Here is a 25,287-nt window from a genome sequence, read left to right as displayed (position 1 = left end):
GGCTTTACAGTCAAATGGTCAATATGTATTGCACTATCCATTCATTCATCTTCTGGTATCTAGACACAGGTAATACTTTGCAATCTCATAGCATCTTCTGTCTGAGGATCTCGAAGCGTTCTACACACAGTAAAACTTAAGGAACAGCTGGATGAAATAATTTGCCCAAAGCCACAGAGCAAGTCAGTTGCAGAATTGGGAACAGGGCTGGGAGTCTTTACTCCCAGTCCCTTCTCAAGTCATTCTGCTCTTTTGTCTTAATGGTCATGTTAATATCTAGAAAAGCTGAGAGATTGCCCAGCTTATAAAGGCAGAGTAGGTGAAATGTGCTATTTTTATATTGCTAACAGTGTTCTACATCTAGTAATGATAATTGAAGTCATTGGTTCATGTGGGTGCAAGGGATCTGCCTGTGTGGATCCAGCTGCAGAATCAGGGCCTAAGACTTCAGTTTCCTCTTGGTGGAGATAGAAAACTCCAGTAATAAGACTGATTTCTCTTCTGGAAATCGGACTGTGATTTTAGTAGAAACTTCAGTCCTGTGGTCCTTAGATTGCACTAAATGTGGGTCTCCATGTTTGGAACAGCTAAAGATGAGCCACTCCTGTTAGAGGCATTATAACAGTCAGATCAGGGGCCTGGGAGCTTGGTCTACTGGGTTCTCTACCCAGCTCTTGGACTAACTCTGAGCAAGTCACTTCACCTCTTAATTCCAATATTGATAACTCAGGATATTCTTGTTAAAATAGTAACTATATATACACCCACACAAGAGCTTTGGAAGTAATATAAAGCTCAAGCTTCAGGGCATAAACAATCTTCTAACTGTTGGGGGGTTAGGGGGAAATTCCCTAGGGGCAGGCTTCCCCGTAACCAGGTTCCTTCTAATTTTTCCCACCAATGTGCGGAATGAATTTTGTTATGTGCACCGATGTGGAGGTGATGTGTGACACCTCATCTTCACTTTGGTGTACATAGCAAAATTCATGTGGTGGGGTTGGGGCCGAGGGGTTTGGAGTGTGGGAGGGGGCTCAGGGCCAGGGCAGAGGGTTGGGGTGCAGGCGTGTGAAGGCTTTGCCTGAGGGTGCAGGCTCAGGTGGGGCCGGGGATGAGGGAGTTGGGATGCAGGAGGGTGCTCCGGGGCTAGGGCAGGGAGAGAGGACTCTCCCCTCCCCCCCAGCTCTCTCCCCACAGCAACGCCAGGGCTGGGGCTGCAGGACAGGTGCCCCTCCCCCCAGGGGCTGTGTTTGGGCTGGGGGAGGGGTGCAGTGGCATGGCCAGGCCAGGGTCCCCTGGTTGCTTCTGGGTCAGGGCTGGGCTGGGCCTATCCCGGACGCAGCAAGTCCCTAGGCAGGTTCCTTGGCACCTGTGTGGCGCTAAGAAGGCTGCCGTGCATCCGCGCAACTCACAGGGCACTTAATCCATAACTGCCTGCTGCAGGGTTTCTTCCTCTGCAGCGTTTGGTGCTGATCGTTGTTGGAGACAGGCTGCTGCTCTAGATAGGAGTTGCCAGACCAGATTACACCACTATATCTTAGGGCTTGTCTACACTTGAAAAGCTACAGCAGCACAGCTGCAGTGTAGACACTATCTATACTGAGGGGAGGAGTTCTCCAGTCAGCATGGGCAATCCACCCCCCGAGAGGCGCTATTCTTCCATTGACATAGCACAGTGTTCACTAGAGTTATTAGTGACGTTGCTCAGGGCTGTGGATTTTTCTTACCCCATAGCAACATAGCTGAGTCGACTTAACTTTGTGTAGAGCAGGCTTTGATTTATCTCTGTTAAAAAGAGGTTGGTGATTAATGTTTGCAGAGTACTTGGAGATGAAAGAGCTAGAGAAGAGCAAAATTATTGTGGAAGTGGTTTTGAAAGTAGCAAGATGATTGAGTTGCTGCTGCAGTTAAATGTGTTCATGGTGGGTCTCAACCTCTGCCTTCTGAGATGATCTGACTTGTTCATAATTTTGCTTAGTCTGGACATTAAGGTCCTATTTCCAAAGGAGTTGAGCCCCTGCAGCTCTCATTGACCACTGTGAGAGCTGGGGTAGCACAGTACCTCTGAAAATCAGACCACAACATTTTTTTAGTATGGAAAAAATAAGTCACTGGATTTAATTATTTTCCATCCCAAGTTATAACTGATGGAAAGGGAATGAAGGAAGGATGGTTTTATGGTACAGACCTGCGAGTCAGGAGATTTGGCTTCCTTTGTAATCTTGCCCAGGTTGCCTCCATTTCTCCATCCCAGCATGAGATCCTTTCTTCAGAGTAGGGTAGAGAAGCTAAGTGAATAAAGGGCCCCAATCCTCTGAGGAGTGCTATGGAAGGACAAAGCATTAGTAGTTTGCTATTAGCAGAGGGATGCAGAGTGTTTTGTGCAAGGAGTTTGCTGCTCGTCTTTATTCCTCATGTCATTGTGAAGCCGTGATTTATTAGAAGTCATTTCTGTCATGTCTTTGATATCATTTGTCTTTGTTCCATGCTGCGTATCCTGCAGAGTAGATCTGTTTTAATCCAGATTTAGGAGTAGCGCCTCGTCCTGGTTGCATGAGCCCCAGACTTGTTACTATTTTAAGTAATGCAGAGTTGGCTGAATCAAATCCAGCATAAAATGAATGCGAAACTGTGAAGAGATGTCAAGCGCTTATAACCCGAGCATTTTTTATGAGTCAGACTGTAGCAGAAGCTTCAGCCCACTTGTCAAACTATTTGGAGCTCTGTCCTGATCTGAGGTCCACGTAGTGCATTATTAGTGCAAACTTGCAAAACCAGCTGCTGTGCTTGTGCTGAAATGGATTTGATGAGGTATTTGGTGCTGAGTATCTAAGTGGGATCAAGCCACTGGTGAACAGTCTCTTTAGCTGATACTCTGTGTGGCTCCTACAACAGAGCATAAACCCCCGCCACAATTATTGATTGAGAAAAGCAGCTACTGGGCAGGTGCATTAGAGTTTTGGTGTACTGCTTTGTTGCATGTGTGGGGTGACCCTATTGATTCAGTGGGGAAAAAGATGGTTTAATTTTACATGGTGTCCACAGATCTATCAACTACAGGTTTCCTTTGACCTTGACATGGTAGACCACAAAGACTACGCTTCCAATATTAAGGAGTCTCTGAGTACTCATTGACAGTCCATCTTTTACTTTTCCTGTCCTATGTTTTTACATCGTACTCCCTGGAGTACAGGCTAGTGGTTAGAGCAAGAGATTGGGACTCAGGACTCCTGGGTGCCATTACTGGCTCCACATCTCTCATGGACACATTCCGTGATTCTTAGTACGACGGAAAACTGTGCTGCACTGTGAATGCTTTCGTTGGGTATTGTGGGAGAATCTGTCCTTTTTTTCTGGGGATTTATAGAGGAAAGGAACAAACCTGGGAGTTCACACAATGCAGCTAGTTCCAGGTAGCTATGCTCCTTATTTCAGCATCTAGCCTGGACCTTACAAGTGTCATAGCATGGATCACACTCTGGATAGGACCCCATATTGTAATACTAGTTGAGATGCAGGTCAGATACAGAAATGAGGAGGTGACTGCCTGGAACCTACTGGCCAAAGAGTTGATAAATTAAGCCTGTACTTAACTGCTTTGCTCGATCAGGGTCAGAGGCAGGATCAAGACTCTAATACTAGCCTCCTCTGCCCATTCACACTATCACCTTTGGTGTGGAAACCCTTTCGTCTGTGCGTCTCCTGGCCCCCAGAATAGCCTCCCTTCATCTCTCCGCCTTGCTGACTTCCCATCTCACATAATATCTCAACTGAAAAACATCTCCTCTCCTTCTTGTGCCTCTTAATCTTGCTATTCCTCTGCTATTTATTATTTAAATTTATTCTTAGGCTTGGAAGGGTTAGATTTTTATCGGTATGTGTTGATTTCATCGTAGGCACAGAAACTGATGGAAAAAATATTTCCATCCAAGATGATAGAGATTGACAGCTAGGCAGAGTAGGTAAAATGCTGCTTGAGAACTTGAGAGTTTGATTTAAGGCTATTCACTTTGTATTATTTGATGTGTGATTTTGTGTTTTAACAATTATAAAGCTGAGATTTTTTGAATATCCGCATCTAAGTAATTGTCTGACCACTCATAATTTCCCACGACTGTGAACATTTAAATGAATGAAAATTGGGGAAAAAAATGATTAAAACTGTTTTGTGAAATTTTGAAAATTTAAATTGATAAAAGTAGAAAAAAATTCTTAAATCTCAGTATTGTCCTTTGAAATTATGAAAGGATAAAAATTGAATTCTGCCAAATCTGTATTTTTTGAGAGTACAGTTTTTGAGAAAAACAACACAGAAGATGTTTTGTTGTAGAACAGGGTGCAGCCTTAAGGGCAGAGTCTGTCCCTTGAGCATGTCTGGCTTTTGAATGGATGAGACGTGTATATTGTGTTCAGGTTTAATCCAGTTCAGCCAGGTGTGAAAATGGATGGCAATCCGTCTGTGGTGATGCCAAGGGAAGAATTTTTCTCCTACTAAAGGAATTTCATACTAGAAAGAGAGATGCATTCTCAGATAGGAATAATTTATAATGGTCTTTGTTTAAATGCTGCTTATAGCATTCTGCTACAGCCTCTCTATGTGATCTTGGGCTAGTTGCTTCCCTCTGTGCCTCAGTTTCCCACCTTTTAAAGTAAGAATAGCTCCTTCAGGGGGAAATTGCAAGGATTATTATTTGTAAAGCACTTTGCGATCCACTGAAAAGCGGAGTGGCAATGCAGAGAGTCGATATAGTGAAGGCAGAATTGAAAACGAAGTCTTGATTCAGTGTATATTGAAATTGCTTAATTCTCCCTCCTCCTTCCCCATCCTGATTTGTGTGTTCTGAAAAATATCTGGAGCTGGAATGAGATGCAGTAAATCATGAACGCTGAGGAAAACAAAAAGCAACACTGTGTAATAGAGACCAGATGTCTTATTGACTCTCCAGTATTCCTGTTTCCTTGCCAGTTGTAATGCTACAGTGCTAACAGTCTTTATTCAAGGCAGGCAGGACTGGGTTTTTTATTTTAAATGCCATCAGTCTGTCCCAGGTCTCCCTAAGCTCTTACAAGGAGTCACAAAAAACAATGGTAAAGAGTTCTGTGGCACCTTATAGACTAGCAAACGTATTGGAGCCTGAGAAGGTGCCACAGAACTCTTTGCTGCTTTTACAGATCCAGACTAACATGGCTACCCCCCTGATACTTGACAAAAAACAATGCACTTCAAGGGCTTTGTTAACATTTCACTGCTTCGTGTATGAAATTCTATATTAATTAGGCACTTTCCTTTCTTTTGTGTTAAATCACTGACTTCTGTGGAGTTCCACTGGGTGGGAATTGTGGGTGAAGTAGGAATCACAAGAATTCAGTTCAGGTTGCTTTCTAGATTATATTGCTGGCCATATATTGCTGGTGGGTTTGTTATCCTAATGCGCACAGCGATTTAGAATGGGGGAGCTAAGCTGAGGTCTCAAAGCTGCAAACTGAGGTAAAGAGCACATTGTAATATGTTTAACTAACTGTTGAGAACCACAGAAAAATATAGAGGAGGATGAAGGCAAACAATGCATGCATTCCCTAGTTGGGATGTTATAGAGCATTTAGAGAGGGAGATATTTCTTTGGCTTTCTCCAAACTGTCCCAATTACAGACATATCACTGACTAAACCAAGTGCGAGATGGTTGATCTAGAATAGATTGTGTTGAGGAGATACAGAAATAAGTCAGATAATCCTGGCTTTAAACTTTAATTCTAAGAACTAAAGAATTGCCCTGCACTGGTTCCAGTGCTAGAACTGTCATGGGGAGGGGACCCAGTAAGCCTGTGTATTGAATTTGGCTCTCACAGTTCTCTCATCCAAGCTGAAGCCTAGAGTGACCCGACAGCAAGTGTTGAAAATCAGGACGGGGTGGGGGGTAATAGGAGCCTATATAAGAAAAAGACCCCAAAATTGGGACTGTCCCTATAAAATGAGGACATCTGGTCACCCTACTGTGAACCCACTGAGCGGTTGCAAGTCTCTCACCATCTTTCTACTTTTATTGCTGATTTAGCACCACTTATAAGCAGCGCCTTTTGTTGTGTTGTTCCTGAGCAACCATTGCTTCCCAAAGAGAAGGCTTTTGAGCTGTGTGGGGGTGATAAGGGATTTGGGGATTTTTTCTAGGCTTTGCAGCTGCTGCATTTCAAGATTTACACAGTGGTGGAAGCCACCTTGTGCCTTGATGAGAATCTAGGTGGCATGTATAAAGCTGTTCTAGATGCCACACGGGGTGCAGTAGCCCAAGTCTTGGAAACTTTAAGGGGGTTTTACAGCTCAGCATTTCAGTGTGATCGTTTTCTTGTCTGTAATGATTCTGGAACATTACATAGGTGTTCTGGGCCGTTTAAATAAATTAAAGATAAAATCTTAAACATTTCTATTTCTAATAGGGTCCACTGAGCATGCACACCTCCAACTTTTATGACCCTTTAACCAGGGACCATCTTACGGTTTAGGGAAGAAGGTGCTGGCTTAAGGGTGTAGAAATCAGACCATGGAGTTGCTTCCTATCTGGACCTGTTGCTAGATGGTGTATTTTACTCCCTTCCAGGTCTTCTTTTGGCTGATGTGTTGCAAAGCTAGTACAGAATAATCTCTTACTCTGCTATGCCTAATACTGACCCTTGTTGTTTTATTTGTAGTACAGCGCCCCTCCATTGCACTAGATACTGTATGTACATGTAGTAAGGGACCATACCCGTTCTGGAGTGCAGAATAGACAAGACAGATTTTTGGGCATTAGGGAGAGGGAGATAGATGGGGACTGAAACACAGAGAGATGAAGTGATTTGCTCAGGGGTCACACAGAGCTGGGAACTGAGCTTAGATCTCCTGAGTCTCAGTCCAGTGTCTTAACCGCATGGCCATGCTTCCTTCCTAGCTTTCATATACTTAAGTTTAAAAATAAGCATGTGGGAAAACAGTTGTTTAAATGGATCCCTATAATATTTTTCCTCTGCAACCTAACAAGAAGCTTGTCAAAAGCATTTCTCTGCATCCAAAAAACAAAAAAACAACAAAAACCCAGAGAGTCTGGGACTATAAAAGCCCTCTGTAATTGTATGTTAGATTGTTTTATTAGTCAGGGATGACTGGTTAGCATGGTATAAAAGGTACTTTTGCACTTGGTGTGTGGCTGATGATCTAGGGTTGGTCTTTAACAGATGCCACAGCTGATTTTTTTTTATTAGTTGGTGTTTGTCATCGCAGTTGGCTTGATGTTAACATTTTAAGGATTCCAGCTTGCAGAGATCCCTTGGCGTGGCTTCCCCCTGCCATAGGCAAACGACAATATCTGCTTTTGTGCCACAGTCCTAGTCCTTTGTTGAAATATAGAGAAAGAGCTCTCCCTTGTCCATGTATTGATAGTGTTGAGTTTTCATGGGGCAAAGCAGAGCTAATTAAGGAGAGAAAATAACTTTCTTGTGTTTTCCGGATGGTTAGAATCTGATTACCACAAACATTCAAAGCATGTAGGGTAGGCACCAAAGGAAATGGTGCACACACTGAAAAAGTAACATACAAATGCTGTGTATGTTACTTCTGTTCAGAAAGGGTGAAAGATGCAGTTACATGCTTCAAATGACTAGAAAGATTGATAGGACCTTGCTGAGATTTATGTACCCAGAAGTTAGAACAAAAGCAGTTTTTCTGTTAGAAGAAGAAGAAAAAAATCTTCATTTTACAGAAATAGATAAATTAATGGCTAAGCATCCCTATATTACTTGTATTCAATTCCAGTATTTGGAAAGGAACTCTTGGATATTTTTGCCGATGAATTCATTCCTCCTGTCTTGTCATGGCAAGCCAAGGACAATAAGATAGGAATGTAATTATTAGAATTTTACCTAAGTGAGAGAGAGGGTGGTCCAGTGATTAGGGTACTAGCCTTGGACTTGGAGACCTGCATTCAAGTCCCTGCTCTGTCCCAAACTTCCTCTGTGACTTTGAGGGGTCACTTAGGTTCTCTGTACCTCAGTTCCTTATTTGTAAAGTGAGAAGACTAGTTCTTTCCTACCTTGTGCGTGTTGAGGATAAATGCAGACTATGAGACTGAACTCAGATACAAGGGGACCTAATAAGTACCTTAGATAGAAAATCTCTCCAACAGCTGTGGGATGTGAGTAGATATTCCCACTACACAGATGGGGAAATGGAGGTACAGAAAGTTGAAAGGATTCTCCCGATGCTAATGGTGCAGCACTGGATCTATCTTTCATTCCTTAGACTAGGGAAAATCCAGACTGCTATACCCTTTTGAACAGACCCCAAAATCTTTTTATTTACTTACTATTATCATTATAGGTTTTTTTTTCTTGTTTTTTCATTATTTTCTCTGGAGTTTGGACCTTGACTGTATCTTGACCAAGAAATTTGGGCCTTGACAAAAAATAGACTACCTCTGCCTTAGATGTTAAGCTTTGGTTGGACAGTTACAGTAAACAATCTGCCTTAGGAAAACTAACTTAAGGCCCTCTCATTAATTTGTTTCAGATTATCTTCTGAATCTACAAAGAGCAATGGCTTTTTTCTTAAAGGTGGGTGGGGAAGAAGAAGAATAGATCTTCTGGCAGCATGCGGAAGTAACCATGTGATTGGTTGCCCTCAAGTGGTTTATGTCATGGATTAGCAGATAAATGTGTTATTCACTCTTAGAAATAAATAAACCAACTAATTAAATTAGCAAGGAAGTCTCTTGTCCTAGGCCCTGTGCCCTGCCAGTAAGGATTTTGTAGGCTGTAAATATGGAGTCTGGAGTCAGACTGGGAATGGAGAGGCTGAAAACTGTTCAGTGAACTCTTTCCACAGCAAATAATTATACTGGGTTTGGATGTGACTGTGAGGGGGCAGGAAATAGGTATCCTACCAAAATACTTATACATTTGAAAAAAGTGGTGTCACTATATGGTGATTGATAACAATCTTCTTATATCGTATAAGCAAGGAAAGGAAAGTGGTCAGAACTGCAATAACAAACATTTATTGAAAGGAATGTCTGGTTAAAAAAAGATACTTCCACTTGGCCCTGGGTTTCCTTGTTTCTGGTGGACTGTAGTAGGATATATTGTTGCAGTTATGATTGAGATGACAGAAGTAGGAAGTGTTTCCAACTCTTGGTTTTAGCTTTATTTAAAAAAAGAAAAGTAATATTAAAAATGTGTGAATTGTAGGGGGCGGGGCATAGGCCAGGTACCTGAATGTGGGGCTTGGAGAAGGAATTCTTGTTCTAATTGTCATTCTTGCAAGTCACTTAATCTTAATTTCTCAGCATAATACAGGGATAACACTTACCTACCTCCCAGGAGTGTCAGGCGACTTAGCGTTCAAAGTGCTAGGTAAGCGCTAAGTCTTAATCAGTCACGAGGGAATTAAAATGAAAAAAGCTGAGCGGGGAGGGATTTATTACATTCTAGTTATGAGCAAAGCGCATTGGATACACCCAGCTGGGCGTGTAAAGCCATAATCCCATTAATGGCTACGTAACCTTGCAAAATTCCTTTAGTGTGAGGTTAAGAGTTTACTGGTTATTTTCTTTTGCTTTTTGCAAATCAAGGCTTGGCAGAAAGGGCCTTGAGAAGCAGTCTAAAGGCCAAATGTGATCTACTTCAAGATAAGCCTCATTGCTGTAAATTGCGCATATACTAGAGGTTTTCCTTATTGTAGTTGCACCAATGGGTGTGCCATCCCTCTGCAGACAAGACCCTAGCCAAAAAATGTTCACTCCAGATTGTCTCAACTCTAAATATCTTCTGAGGTACATCTCAAAAAGAGTGCACCAACATGCACCTAGCAGGCTTAGCAGCAGGTTAATGGGCAGATGCTCTCTCTCCCCTTCCCAAAATGGTGTCATTGACTACCTTTCCCATTGCTTTCATTTCAGCTTTGAAGTGTGCAGACCTGCCAACTGCTATGGGTGACGCTATTGTAGACGTAGCCCCTGGGACAGCGGTGGATCAGTCATCCAGCCCGGTGCTACAAGGAAATGGAGGGACTCCTCTCAGTGTCATCAGAGAAGGCGTTGGGGAGTTGGCGGTTATCGACCCAGAGGTGGCAAAGAAAGCCTGCGAAGAGGTCCTGGAGAAGGTGAAGCTGATGCATGGGGTCTCCTCAGACAGTGTGGCTAAATCAGATGATGTCAACGAAACGGAGAGTGCTCCACGGACCAACCTGGAACTAGTCAATGGAGACGTCGGAGATGGCTGTGAAATCAAATGCTTGGACGACCCACCTGGCACGGCTTCCAGGATCCGGGAGGAGGATGAGACCATGGCCAACACAGTGAAAAGCGCCCGGAGGCGGCAGAAGAACAACTCGGCTAAGCAGTCCTGGCTGCTCAGGCTCTTTGAATCCAAACTCTTTGATATTTCCATGGCCATTTCATACTTGTACAATTCAAAAGAGCCAGGGGTACAAGCTTATATTGGAAATAGGTTGTTTTGCTTTAGGAATGAGGAGGTGGACTTCTACCTGCCACAGCTTCTAAACATGTACATCCATATGGATGAAGATGTTGGCGATGCTATCAAACCCTACATTGTGCACCGCTGTCGGCAAAGCATCAACTTTTCCCTCCAGTGTGCTCTGCTCCTGGGGGCCTACTCCTCGGACATGCACATCTCAACTCAGCGACACTCCCGTGGGACCAAACTGCGGAAGCTCATCCTTTCTGATGAGTTGAAGCCGGCTCACAAAAAGAGGGAGCTGCCGTCTCTGAGCCCGGCGCCCGACATGGGGTTGTCACCTTCCAAAAGGACTCACCAGAGGTCCAAGTCAGACGCCACAGCTAGCATCAGCCTGAGCAGCAATTTGAAACGGACCGCCAGCAATCCCAAAGTTGAGAGCGAGGATGAGGTAATGTTGGAGTCTCTCTGTGAAGGGTGTGTCCGCAACAGTATAGGTGCATTTGAGCCTGATCTCATAACTCTTCCTCTACTAGAAATTTTTATATTAACCAGTGCAAATGGTGTAAATTTCATTTACTTTTTTCCCCCAAGCCAAGTGGCATTATGTGCTGTAGCCACAGCTGGAAGACATAGAGCCTGTTCGTGCAGGAAATCTCTTCTGTAATAAAAGAATACTTTGCTCTTCTCTAATGCCTTTTCTCTGAGGGTGCTACAGGTGCCTTTACAAAGATAGGTGAGTATCGTTCCCCTGCTTTACTGATGGGGAAGCTAGGAAAGGAAAGATGACCTTATGGTTAAGGTAATGGGCTGGGATTCAGGAGCTCTGGGTTCAGTTTCTAAGCTACATATTTCCTGTATGACCTTGGGTAAGTCGTTTAATCTTCATCTTCATTTTGCTGTCTGTACAGAGGGAGACAACTGTTTCCTATCTTACAAGGTTCTTGGAAAGATAAACTTATTGTTTGTGAGGTGTTCCAATTCAACAAGAATGGGCCTATATAAGTAGATAGTTAAGGACACAGTGATTTAGTGCTACAGTTAAGAATAGAACCCAGACTCCTGTTCCCCAGCTCTGAGCCCTAGCTGGCTTCTATTACAGGGAGGTCCCTTGTACATTTGGCAGATATATACAGGAATGCTTTGTGCTTGTTAGTTATAGCTATGGAAGCTGGCCTCATGACCATTGTTCATATGAATGGGTCTCTCAATGATCAGTCTTTTCTCTGATAAATTGGTTAATAAATATGATGAGCACATCTGTAAAATACAGCTGGAGACTAATCTTGGGTTCCTCATTCCCTGAAGTTTTTGTTTTGAATTGGTGCATTAGGGCTTGCTGTTGGTGACCTTGAGAGCTCATCTTGGGAGGATCATTGGTATGAAATTGCAGGCTTGATGCAAAGCATAGAATGAATATTTCAAGCCTCTGCTGAACTTTCATTCCCTGTCTCTGTCATTTGCATCAAGGAAGGAGTTGCAGAGAGATTCAGAACAGAGGGCTGTTAATATCCAAGGTTGGTGGGAATGCACCTGTAGCTGAATGCATCCGGCAGGGGACGGGAAGGCCCCCAATTTCAGCACAGAGTAGCTGCCCTTCATAGTCACCTCTGAGGAGGATTCCATCGAGGTGTTCAAAAATAACCCTGTGCAAAACAAAACTGCCTGTGTGCAAATAAGCCCAGACAACTCCACCAGGTCTAGTCTCAGTCACTGTCCAAAATGAATGTCTGAAGCAATTGTCTTTGCTTTGGAGAAGAGAATCATGACATTTTTATATTGGCTGCCTTTCTTGTTCCACAAATTGCCTGTTGTAATTGGTCCTCCTTTTCCTCCCAGCCATAAAGCAGAGGAAACCCAAACTGTGTTATGTCGCAAGAGTTAGGCTGTGTGTGATGCTATGCCAATTTGCAGTGTCTAGTGTTAATGCAGCTTAATGCTAAGCATTATTGAATAAGGACTAAATCAAACTTGCATGTACATGTACATTTCCATGTTATACTTCCAGACCTGAATGGCTCTCAAAGGCCTTGTGATTGTCTGGGCGACACTCGTTATTTTTAAGTGTCGAAAATTATGCATGTAGACATAGATTTCATATAGCCTTTGCAACCATATTGTTGCCTCTACTGAGTGCTTTATCTGTTTGTTTATTTCTGATGCTTTATTTTGAGCTACATTTCTTACAAAAGGAATCTAGGCCCCCCTACATCCTTTTCACAGGTCTGGCAGATAGTCTTTCGTAACAAAAGGATAAAGCTGTGTCCTTGGTTTTTGAGGGAGGGAAAGGAGAGGAAAAATCTTGTAATCTGAGCTTTATTACGTTGCTTTCATATGACCTTGATGTTTTCTCCACATGTTCTTTTGGAAACCAAGGTAATGAGGAGTGCAAGTCTTCTTTCCAGTGCTACGGTGTTAGTGGGCAAGAGACCAGGGAGTTGAGGTGTAGAGTGCAGATCTGTAAGGTGTGCTCAACAAATTGGAGAGAAGCAATGCATCACTTGCACTGTCTTAACTCAAGCAGTTGAAATACTCTCTTGGGGAGTGAATCATCTAACCAGAAGAGATAATTAAACAGCTGGCAGAGAATTAGGCTTGTTACACCTATGCATTACTCCACAGGTTCAAATCACAGAAGGGCTGTCTCAGCCCTTGATCTTTCCAAGACTGATAAAATTTAATTCCATACTTTCTCTGGATGTAGGTCTGTTTTTCAAAGGCTCCTCTGAATAATAGACAACCAAGTTCCTCTCTGCTCTGTCTAGACACTAAAGATCTTGTGATTGTTTCTGTGACAGCAGGGAGTTTAGCTGACATCCTTGGCTAATGATCCCCATCCCCTCTGGTATGCAGTCTGTTTTGTGAATGTCAGAGGAGGCCATGTAATTCTTGTATGTATAGAACTTGTAAAAGTTTTCTTTGTGAGCCTTCAAGAAAGAGGCTCTACAGAAACATGAAGTATTAATTATATCAGCTGAACACAGCCTGTCCAATTAGTGGTTAAAAAGTCCTGTTTTCCCAACCCTGCAAATTTGCATGTCACGAGCCAAGGGGAAGGCACTATGTGGGTAGGGTAAGTGAATGTTTCATGTCCCTGACAGTTCACTGTTTGGTAGAAAACATCTGGCTGACAGAAAGCAGGACACGTGGAGGTCTCCTTAGCTCATACTGGCTGCAGCTGCTCACATAATGGAAACTGTAGCTTTCATCTATAATTTATGTAAAGCTGCACTGAGAAGAGTTTCTCTTGGCAATGTTTAAAACCTATTTCAGTCCAGAGGCCACGCAAGCCTTTTAAATGGTGTATGGCAATGGAGGAGGCCTCAGCTATCCAGGCTCTTTAAAAACTTTCCCAGCTTTAGAACGTTCAAGAGGCTGGTTAAGATCCTCCGTTTTCTGTTTAAATTCCTAGAAACATTGTTGTCTTGTGTTAAAACAGCTAAATTCCTATGAAAACAAACTCTCCTGCAGACTGTCAGATGGTTTTAAGAGTCAGCTATTTAATGTTAAGTAATTCTCAGTCACTTCATCTTTGCACTTGGAGCAGTGTCAGCGTACAGGGCTAAGGTGTCCCTAAACTCCCCCTACCCCCCTGCCATATTCTGGGTCTGTGCAGAGCCCTGCCCCATGGGTGCAAGTATGCCCTAACTTATGCTGTGTTTTCCATGGCTCCTGGGAAGATGAGAATAGCTGTAGCGCAGTGCACTCCAACTAGCTCCTCAACATACACTAGGTGCACGGTCCTTCTAGAGCCCTGTGCAGGGGGATCTTGGGGTATGTGTGTGGGTGTTTCCAGCCTCTTTGTGCCACTAGAACAGCATAGGGTATTAGCATAAATGAGTATCAGGCCCAGAGGCTCTAACTGCCCCAGTGAATTGTTGCTGCTTAAGATTCTGTTTGGAGAATTTGACCAGCACGGAGTGCTGCAAGCACTGAACAGGTGGATGAGCAGCAGAGACAGCGAAGTCTCCACCAATAACATGTCACTCTTCACTTCAGCCCTTGCTGATCTCATTTAATTTGGTCATGAACCATAAGAAATATACTTTAATCACCCCCCATGAGAGAGTTTCTCTGCCTTTTTTCTGACTCCTCAAAATTCTGTCTTTTAGAGATTGCAGAACATGATTATAAAATGAAAACTTGTTTTGGGATTAAGATTAAGAAAGTGGTTCCTGGCAAAGATCATGACTGAGCTTTCCTTCAACTCTGATCTTATTGACGATGCCCTCATCCAAACATCTGGTCCTACACTGGCATCATCCTGCTGGGGACATTAATTAAATATTCAGATTTGCCTCGTTTTTAAACCTGTAAAAACCTCAGATGTGACTAGGCCAGGGATAAAGATTTAAACTTCCATCAATTGGCCTATACTGTTATCAGAATCCTTCTGTAGCACTATAAACTTATACCTGGCTTTACAAACTTAAATGCAAGCATGTCGTATATATATATAAAAGACAAATTCAGGACAGCAGTTCAGGAAAGAACAGGTGTGGGGGATGGAACCGAGCGCCAGATTTTTTGAGAAAAGTAAATCATTCCATTCTCTCTAATCTGGTCTAGGAGAATGTTTAAACTAAAAACAATGGGAGTTGACTAACTTCAGCACTAGGAAAAAGCCTGTAGGAATCAGGAAGAACTGAAACAGTGGGATAATTAATGAACTTCTGGTTTGAATAAGGATAAATCTATAATTCAAAGATTATTATTGCTCCGCCATTCTTGTTTATGGACCCTTAAATGAGACACACGTTCATACTGCTTCTGGTTTACTCAAGCCTCTGTTGGTACCTTCAGTTCTGGATTAAACTAGTCCAGTTTAAAGCAGGCATTAATACTTTTTTATTTTAAATGCATTCCTTTTAGAACATAATCAGGTGGGATGTTAGTACAGTCCGATCAGTTGCCAAGCAATCTGGTTCCAGCATGCTTCACAGGTCTGGCTATTGCAGGTTGAATGAGAGACTGGGGTAGAGAGCACTTCTGGAGCTCAGAGGCATGGTGCTACAACCCAACTGGTAAACAACTATGTAGGAGTTAGCATAGTAACACTAGAGATAAGGGTTACCTTGATTTTTATGGTGAGACAATTGGGTTTCTTTACAAAGCTGTAATAAATCACCATTTCTGTCCGTCTTTGAGATACGAAAGTACTTCCTGTTCCTCATCTTAAGTGCAAGTCTCTGCCCCCTAATGGCTTCCTTGCAGATGAATGCCATAGTACTTGTGAGCATGTCAAATTGGGCTAGGAATACATGATGGAAAGCGGATGGGTTCTTTTGCTCCCTGGAATATAAACCACATATCCTGTTAATTGTCAGTCATCAAGCAATCCTGTAACTAGATCTTTATTCCCCTCTGTCTTCCCCTGCACTCCACCCCCCCCCCAAAAGATTTTAGGTTCTTGAAAATATTAGATTTTATTAAAATATTCTTTCCACTAACGTTGAACAATCATGAAATGGTTTTGAGGTGCCTTCTAAACTAGAAGGTTGGGAATTTTCCAGCCCTGTGACTTCTTCATGCCTCTTTGCTGTTTAACCAGAACTGTCTCTTCCTTGTGGGAAAGACCTGCTTTCAGGTGTTCATTTAAATATTCATGCTTGTTTCACATTGGGCCAGTTTGAGCTCTGATGTAGTACATGCAGCTCCCATTGAAGTAAGTGGAATTATGCCAGGGGTGAATTTGGCCTTTCACGTGCTGCTCCCTGAGACTGTAGCATTTTATTACTGCATACAGCTCTTTCAGTTAAGATCTTCTTGTTCCGCTTGTCACGTCATGCTGCATAACTTCAGTAATAACCATACATGAGGTGCATTATTTCAAGTGCTCTTGCTTGTGTTTCTTTTTAATTCTTGCCAGGTTGTGCAGTCAAAACTGAACCTCGTGACAAGTTTTAATGGTGTATATTTTCTCCTGTATTTGTTTTCCTTCAACGTGTGTGGGGGCTTTTTGCAAAAGCTGCAAGGCTGAAATGGGTGGCATTGTCACTTTGAATCCTTCTGGCTCGGGGAACAGACTGAGTTGCTGTTGTTTTTCTCCATTCCTAGAATCTTTTCCTTGGCTTTCCTTTTCAAGGCATTTCTGATGCTTTCACCACTACCCCGGGGGCTCTAGGTTAGGGTGACCAGATGACAAGAACAAAATATAGGGATACATGGGGGGGGAGGGAGGGGCTGAAGCGTGCCAAAAAAGAAAAAAAAAGCCGAAGTGCAAAATATCAGGACAAATGGCCTCCCAGCCATACATCTGATTTTATCAGAATGTCTGGTCACCCTACTCTGGGTTTGCCTGCTCACCAGCTCAAATGAGCGTCCAGCACTGTCTATATTTGGACACTGGTTACAGTTACTTAGTAACCTTAATTTTCCACCTGAAAAACTTGATACCTGGATACATGAGTACTTGCTGTAACTTGATTCAGAAGCAGAAACAGAAGACAGTGGAATACTGTCCAGTGCTCCATTCATAGAAAACAGTCTGGAATACCATTGTTGGGCACATACCACCTACGAAATGTCTGAGAACATCCTGTAACATGACAGGATTCCTACAGTCTTCCCAGCGAAGAAGCCGTACGATACAGATGCCCTACAATTTCAGAGATGTTGCTGTTATCTATCTCTTCATAATGTAGGTCTCCCTTGGAGATTTCCATTGAGTATTTGCTACAAAAATTCTGCTTCAACAGCATTCATGCACCAGCTCTTTTTGCTTGAGGGGACTCCTCTTTCCCCACTCCTCTCCTTTGTCATGGGCATCACTGTCCTTCCTGTCACTTGAGTTTACAGCTGTGATGTCTCTCTTTCTTCCTTTACGTCATGTCCAGAATTCCTCCCTTCCCCTTTATCCCTGCTGGAAATCAGAGGTGCCAAGGTGGGACCAGGAAGCAATGTGATGCGCTCTCCACAAATGGTGCAGCTACTAACCAGTTCTCGGTGCCAAATGATGATTTATTGATGGGCAAATTGTCTACGGTCTACAGCACCTATAAATTCTATTTGCTGAGGAATAACTGTCTTTGGCGGAAAAATTATATATTGTCGTCATAGAGTTGGCAAGTAAATGTTGTGCTTCGGCTGGAAAGTGATCCCTGGGAGTTTTGTTAGTGCCCCCGCACGCTGTTGATAGTGGAAAGAAATCTGGTTTTTGCATCGCCTCATAGACTTTAAGGTCAGAAGGGACCATTATGGTCATCTAGTCTGACCTCCTGCACAACGCAGGCCACAGAATCTCACCCACCCACTCCTGGAACAAACCCCTAACCTGTGTCTGAGTTACTGAAGTCCTTAAATCGTGGTTTAAAAACCTCAAGCTGCAGAGAATCCTCCAGCAAGTGACCCATGCCCCATGCTGCAGAGGAAGGCGAAAAACCTCCAGAGCCTCTGCCAATCTGCCCTGGAGGAAAATTCCTTCCCGACCCCAAATATGGTGATCAGTTAAACCCTGAGCATGTGGGCAAGACTCACCAGCCAGCACCCACCTTATTTGCTGACAAGATAACTTCAGTCTATATCGAACACCATTTGGAAACCGTGCTTGCTTATTCAGCCATGGCAATAGTTCTCAGAAACTCCAAGTCATAATTTAGGTCTAATATTTTTAAGGACCCCCCCCCTTTTTTTCTCAGTTGAAACATAAGGGATCAGTGTCTTGCAGTCTTTTCTGGCTCTGCAACCTTTGTGCAGGGAGATCTGCATGCTCCATTTCTGGGAGAAGAGTTGCTGTAGTGAGAACTCTGGGAATGATGTCACCATGGTGGGGCAGGGTAAAGAGAGGCCATTGCTTGCTGACTCAGTGAATGTGTCAAATTAACTGGGAGAGTAAGATCACGTCACCAAGCAGAGTTTCCCCTGAGTAGCAACAAGGTGGATTTGGCAGTTCTGTTGGTAAAACTAGCCTGCACAAAGAGTTCTGGCCAGAACTGATTGGAGTGAAAGTTATGACTCTGTTTCTTAGGAATTTCTAGCCTTTTGTACAAGGGTTTAGTGTTGTGTTGCAAACAGCTTTTACTGTTTGCAAGTGGAAACCAGCACATCTTATGTCAGTTGATTAAATTTCAATAATATTGACCCCAGTTAAGGCATTTTATTTTTTTGGGAAGTTTAAATTTAAAGTGAAGGAAGTCGTCTCATCTGCTGATGAGTTTCATTTCTTGGTTTTGTTTAAATAAAGAAAACAAGTTTTGTTTTCTCAAATCCCCGCCATAAGTCTAATAGGATTTACTATAAAGATGGAGACCATTTTCCTGAGTGCCCTTAGAAATGAGGTTTGTTGCAAAAGTAAAAAATGCTTCCCTTACAATATGTAAACATGTCCACATCAGTTTCCTCGTGAACTTCCGTGTAGTTGGAGCTGGCAAATACTTTGTGAATAGTATCAGTGGTAGTGCTACATTAACCAGTTCAATAGCTGATGTCCTGCAGGTCCAGCCTGCTATTTTACAATATTTTGGTATAGGAGGCAATGGTAGAGCTCAGCTTTTGGGGATCTGCACTCTGTGCTGGAAGAGCGGGGGCTGACAATGCTGTATAGACAGTCCTCGTTTTCAGCACCTCCCAATATTTCTACTTATCATCTTTGTGCTTCTATATATCATCTTTGTACTTCGAAAACGCCGTACATACATTAAGCCATACGGCTCCCCTCTGAGGTAGGTAAGTAAATGGACTCCATCTCTCAACAACTGTGCAGATTCTCTTGATTTTGCCAGTCCAGGGTCCCAACAGCCAATGCTCTTCAGTTTTGAGTTTGCAGCATCCACTGGGATTAAAGTTCTGATCTTCCACGTTAGCCCTTCTGGTGTCCCGCAATCCTGACCCTCTGCAACCCTTCTCCATTCCAGTCTTCTCTCTAAACTCCCAGCCCTTCTAGTGCACCTCACTCCTGATTTTTGCTAAGCTCTTTGAGAAATGGACATTCTTGTTCTGAGTTTGTACAACGGCGAGTACAATTGAATCCTGGGCCCCATTGCAATACAATTAATAAATAATCTGTATGTATCACACCACTGAACTGTGTTACTTCAAACTGAGCAGTGATTATTTTTTTTTGAAGGGAGAGATGTGGACATAAATCACTAAGAACATAGTTCTTTCAGAGATGAGTTCATACAGGGTCTTTTTTTGGAACGACAGTATGTTTTAATAAAAAAATAACTTAGGCCTTGTCTAAAGTTACTAAGCAGTATTTTGTCTTCAGTGTCACGTGACATAATGAGAGCGCGCTTGTGATGAAGGACAGTGCTGCACTTTGTTAGGCTATGCAAAAAAGAGATCCAACTGAAATTCCTCCTAGAATCTTTGTCATGGAGAATAGCAGCAAAGTAATCTTTTTGTATGGCTCATTCACTCCCTCGTGCCTGTCCCCCCTCCTCCTGCCACCCTCACGATTCTAAAAACTAGAGAGGAAAAGGAATCTGATTTTTTTCATTCTAATTCAGTAAGTTAAAACCATCTAATCTAAATGGAAATTTTGTCGTTAACTACAGACCTGCCCAAGCTCTTACTCTGAATTAGGAGTTGATAGTTCCTGAGTCCTCACAGAATCTGCTCCTAATTTAGTTTGCTGCACATAAAACAGAATGTTTATTGGAGCTGGTTCAACTAGTAAGGTAAAAATTTTAAGTAGAAAACTGCTAATTGAATAATAGTTAAGAATCTAGGCTGGCTGCCAAGAAAAAGTATTGAAAACCAGATCTTTTAAATGCCAGCTTCTCTGCAGCTGGTTAGAAACGTTTCAGCTTGGTATGGCAAAGTATCTCAGAGCTTTGGAATAATACCAGTTTGAAACTAAATGTGAAGGCATTGATATCGGTGTCTTCAGCACCATTAGCAATGTCTTAAGTGGTGCTAGAGCGTTGTGTAAATACAAATCTCTCTGCACTTCATATAAAAACTAATCCTCTAGAAGTATTCTGAATCTAAAACCTCCTTTTTATTAGTTGTAAACATTCTCTCCCTTTCCCCCCACCTTGCTGTCCCAGCATCCAGGATCTGGTTCCCCATCCCCTTTTAAAACAAAAGGACATTAGTTTTGCAATGCATTATAACAGTAACATGGAGCTAGTACAACAATAAAGGTTATATAACAGTAAGGAAAGGGAGGAAGTATGCCTTGGTGTTATGCTCCAGGAGACAGGCATGGGCAGCAGAACTCAGTTCTGTTCTGCTAGTGTCCATGTGACCCTGGACAGGTCACTCAGCTGCTCTGTGCCTCAGTTCCCCATCTGTAAGTTGGGGACGCACCTGGGGCCATGCCATGCACTTGGTTGGAGCCTCTAGGCACTACCATAATACAAATAATAATGGTCAGATGGCCACTTGTGCTAGAAGTACCTCTAGGGGTATCAAGTAAGATGACTTGGATACCTTGATTACATAGTGCACAGTTATAAATGTTGAGATCCTTGCAGGAAGGATTCTTGAAGTGAAAGTGACTTTTAAATGAAACCAGACATGTCTAGCTTTGTAAATTTTACAAAGATCACTTAAATTATTTTTCACTATCATGATGAGCTATGTTCATTGGGTAGAAAACTTGTGCAGAGCATTATTCTTAAATGTTGCAACGCTCTACAGGTGAGAGCCTGATGCTTGAAAATCATAAGCAGTTCATTAAAAATAAACTTCAAATTTGATTTTGAATCTCTTCTTGCAGAGAGAAGTACGTGGTGAAAATGAACAGGCAAAAGGCACTTGTAATGAATGGTCAGAGGCTGCAAGTGTCCATGAATGTGCTATGAAACTTCAGGTTTTTATGAGGAAGTCCAGAGAGTTTAATGTTCAGGGCTTCTTGTTGCCCTAGTGACAAATGTGGATATTTACCAGTGGTTCACAGATGTCATATCTATACCTCTGAGTTGCTGGGGAGAAGTGTTGGCTTTTGGCCTGCTTTGAACACACTCATTTTCCCGCTGTTTTGTTTTTTAAAGCAATTTCTTGGCAGGCTACGTGAAGGTAGGCTGGCAGCACATTAGCACAAACAAAGGGAAACTAACTGACTACCAAACTGAAGCACCAAGTAGTAACGCTTTCACTGGTGGCTGAGCCTGGCGTTCTGTGAAAGGCAGAGAATTTCCCCTTTCTTTCTGTGATGCCCCAAATGTGCCTGCCCTGCTAGAACCCACCGTCCAGGAATGAACACACAACTGGGACATCAGATACAACTGTCAGTTCTGGTTTGGGTGCTTGCAATCTCTGTGCCCCTTTGTGTCTGGAGGATGCACCCAGGAAGAGCTGAGAATGTTGTGAGGATGGGCTATTTTCCTGCTGAGGTGCTGCTGAGCTGTAGGTGCCTCTTGTGAGCGTGTTTCACCTGTGTGATAAACCAGAGAGGTAAGAGTGAAATCACTGAGATACATCATTGAAGGTTGTTCCTGGATTCCTCCTCACATCTCCTAAGGTTCCCAGTGACTATGGTAGAGGAAGTGCTGCTGATCTCCTCCATACATGTTGATTCGATTTGTGTGCGTTCAGGCTTTGTGGCAATGTTCACACCATTTTGTTGTTGGTTTGGGGTTACTAAGAGGGTTTAGGCCAGTACCCCGCTTTTGCTGCCTTGCATCTCATGTTCAGAGCCCTCTAGAACTGGAGAAGCAAATTCTACCATTTCCTTCCTGTTAAACACAGCTGAGAACATTAAAATTGAATGAGGATAGGTGCTAAGATGTTCTGAGCTTCTCAGGGTCATGCCTAAAGCTTGTAAGGTTAGCAAAAAGCTTATGCACTGAATTCCACAGCAGGTTTAGTTATCTGCTGTTTCTGTCCAGATGCACTAGATCTCCTATACCTGTGGTGCTTTGAATAAGGTCACAGCTTTGTTTGTCTCATTTGTAATGACCCAAGCTAACCCCTCCATGATCTTTAGCCAGCCAAATGACTCATCAGCCATACCCTGCTATGCCCTTTGTTCATCAGTCTAGTCATTTCCTCCTTGACTTTCCATTTGATTGTTACATATTAATGCAACATCATGATAAATTTTTGCCATGTGTGACACCATCAACTGATATTTGTCCAGCTCCATAGATAATTAGTGCTACAGGAATCCCATACTGCTGTCATTTCCATGGCTACCATAACATTGTGCCTTGGGGTTTTCAGCCTCCACGCTAGTTTGAGGAGCAGAACCAGATCTTACTGGTGGCCTTGTAAACATATTTACTAACCCCTCCTCTGGAGGGGAGGATGAATCTGTTGGTTTGTGCGTTTGCATATTTGACTCAGGCAGTCCTGTGGTTTATGTAGTCTGCTTGTGATACCAACATGAGCTGCAGAGATGTGCAGTGAAGGGCAATGGCTTAATTAAAAATAAAATGGAAACTGAGCCTTTGAGGAAGTTGACTTGGATTGTGCAGTAGCTGTTCCTTCCCTGAACTAGCATTGGCTCATGTTTCTGTAAGATGTTGCAAACATCTGTTGCATCAGTAAATAAGTCAAATTAGTCACAGGGCAGGAGTGAAGAGACTGACTTTCTGCTCCATTCTGCACCATGGCATGGCCTTGTAAGAGCAGTGATTGAAGTCAGTGGATTGTCTGACCTTTGTAATCCTGACTTGGGTCAAATAACTGTGGCCGAGAAATAAGGTTCAGTTGTATCTTACCATCACTCCCTTTTTATTACCTTGCCTAAGTGTTGGCTCTTACTAACTTCCCACTCATGGACTATGCTCTGCCAACTCTGCCTTACCAAACCTGTCCCCTCCCACTTGTGATGCTGTGCCGTCTTTTGTCGTGCTGCTCCCCTGTGTTTGGAAGAGAGCCCATTCTAGTACTCCAAGCAAGACTTGTTCTTCTCCTTCAAGCCTCTCCTGAATCTGCATCTCTTCTGGTAACCTTTCCATATCTACCAGTTCAACCCTGCTCAGACCTCATATCCTTTATCCATTCATTAAGCTCTCATTACACTTTCAAATATTTTTTAAAATCTTGAAGCTAACAGAACACAAGCCAAGCAAGGTGCAGCCACTCTGCTTATAGTATCCATTCCCTTTCTGCTTTGTTTTGGCTATGTAGACTCTAAGCTCTTTGAAGCAGGAAACTTGCTCTGTTATTTCTAAGAACAATGAAGCCCACACGCAGGACACCCATACGTAAGATTTGTAAAGACTCCATGCCCACAGATTTATATAAACAGAGCCCACATTGATTTGAGTTTCTGTCTCTGCACGTATGTTTAATAGAAGCAGGAAATTGGCTGATAGATAATCTAGACACTGTGCTGACAGTACACTTTGTAAACTGGCTTTGCCACAAAACCAAAGGGTGAAACGTCTATCTAGGTTGATTTTTAGAAGCACCGATATGCCTGGATAGTTTTAATCAAGGCAGCAGGTAGTTAGTAACTGACTTACTGAATTCTGCTGGTGTGAGGTAATACTTTTATTAGTATCATAGTTCAGTCTAAGCTAATAGAACCTGCTGATTTGTAGAGCACAGGAATTTGCTCATTTCTTCAAGTGAATCGACTCTTAATTGCTTTCCTAGATAAGCATTAAATGGAATTGCCCTTTATTTCTATCAAATTCTTACATCCTCTCCAAAGTTGATTAAATTAAATGAGTTGGATCAGATTCTCCGTGAATGTGCCTGTCTGAATAGGTGTGCTTACTTTAGTGTGTGCTGGAATCCTGGAGGAGTCCACAGGTTTCTAATCCTGAGTACCAAGAGAATTGAGTTTCTTTCCTCCTTATGCAATCTTGGGCATCCTTTTTTTTTTCTTTCCAGTCAGAATGGTTGAGTTTCTCTTCAGAGTTAGGAGATGTCTACATGGGAAAGTTTTATACTTGTATAAACTAAGGTGTCAATTTAAACAGAAAGTTATACTGATGTAACTGCCCATATTCTTAATCCAGAATACAAGTGTCTTTTTTTTTTTTGTTTGTTTTATGCCTCTTTTTGGAAGGGGCTTAACATAAACCAAACAAGCTACTCTTATTCTGGAATAAGAGCTATAGCAGTTTAGTTATACCGGTATAATTAAACCGGTATAACTGGTAAAACTTTTCTGTGTGGATGAGCCCTAAATTATGTCTGTCCATCAAAAGGAAGCTGCCGGGATTTGTTCGAATTGCTATTAATGCTAGATAGTTACTGAATAAGAGTCAGATGTGGTTTGTAATTATTCAATTATCAGATTTTTTTCCAGGTTGCTTTAAGGTGAACTTCTTAATCTAACAGTTTGTATAAAAACACCTGTTAAGTTATATTAAAATGTTTTGGTCAAAGTATAGATTTTGTTTGAGCTTTAAAAAGCTAGCTATGGGATTTACCCACTTAACGCCCCTTTGAAATTAGTGGGAGTTGTGTGTTTAAATCCTATTCAAAGGTTGAGGTTTCCAAAGCTGTCTTTCTTTAAAACAGCTTTGCAAAGTGCTCATTTTAAATGGTTTCCAATGAGATCTGAACGTCTGGTCCTAGAATGTTGTGTGAGGCTGTCAAGAGGAGGATTGCTATTGGCTTTTAATTACATTTCAAATGTACTTTAAAAAGAATGGGACTGATGCTCATATACACTAAAGCACCTTTACACTGCCACAGTGGTGTTAAAAAGGCTTTAGGATGGATGGGGAATCAGGCTCTTTGCTTTTAATGATTTAAGGTAACATTTTCAGAAGCATCTAAATGATTTAGCAGCCTAACCCATTTTCCAAAATGATTCAGTCACTCCGAAAGTCAGTGGGACTTGCTGTTGGTAAGCAGAAGTAGTTACTAACATCTTGTAGATTACACTGTAGTTTTCATTATTTGAGTGAGGAAATGGGGTAGCTTGTGAGCCCTGTAATACAATCCCAGCTGCTCTTGGCATGGAACGGAAGAGGCTGAATGGGAATTGAGTT

General features: G+C 42.5%; 1 protein-coding gene across 3 annotated transcripts in view; it reads left to right on the top strand.

Annotated features, from left to right (window-relative positions):
* Nucleotides 1-25,287, top strand: part of PI4KB (phosphatidylinositol 4-kinase beta) — a 56,813-nt gene that overhangs the window by 4,124 nt on the left and 27,402 nt on the right. For all 3 annotated transcript variants that reach the window (XM_050929822.1, XM_050929821.1, XM_050929823.1), the window contains exon 3: nucleotides 9,922-10,892. In XM_050929822.1, coding sequence (XP_050785779.1) covers nucleotides 9,951-10,892 — 942 coding nt within the window. In that variant the 5' untranslated portion in view covers nucleotides 9,922-9,950. The remainder of the gene's footprint in view (nucleotides 1-9,921; nucleotides 10,893-25,287) is intronic.

Source organism: Gopherus flavomarginatus, chromosome 20 (genome assembly GCF_025201925.1).
Source record: "Gopherus flavomarginatus isolate rGopFla2 chromosome 20, rGopFla2.mat.asm, whole genome shotgun sequence".
Lineage (NCBI taxonomy): Eukaryota > Metazoa > Chordata > Testudines > Testudinidae > Gopherus > Gopherus flavomarginatus.
Note: the sequence above shows the minus strand (reverse complement) of the source record. Positions and strands in the feature narration are given on the sequence as shown.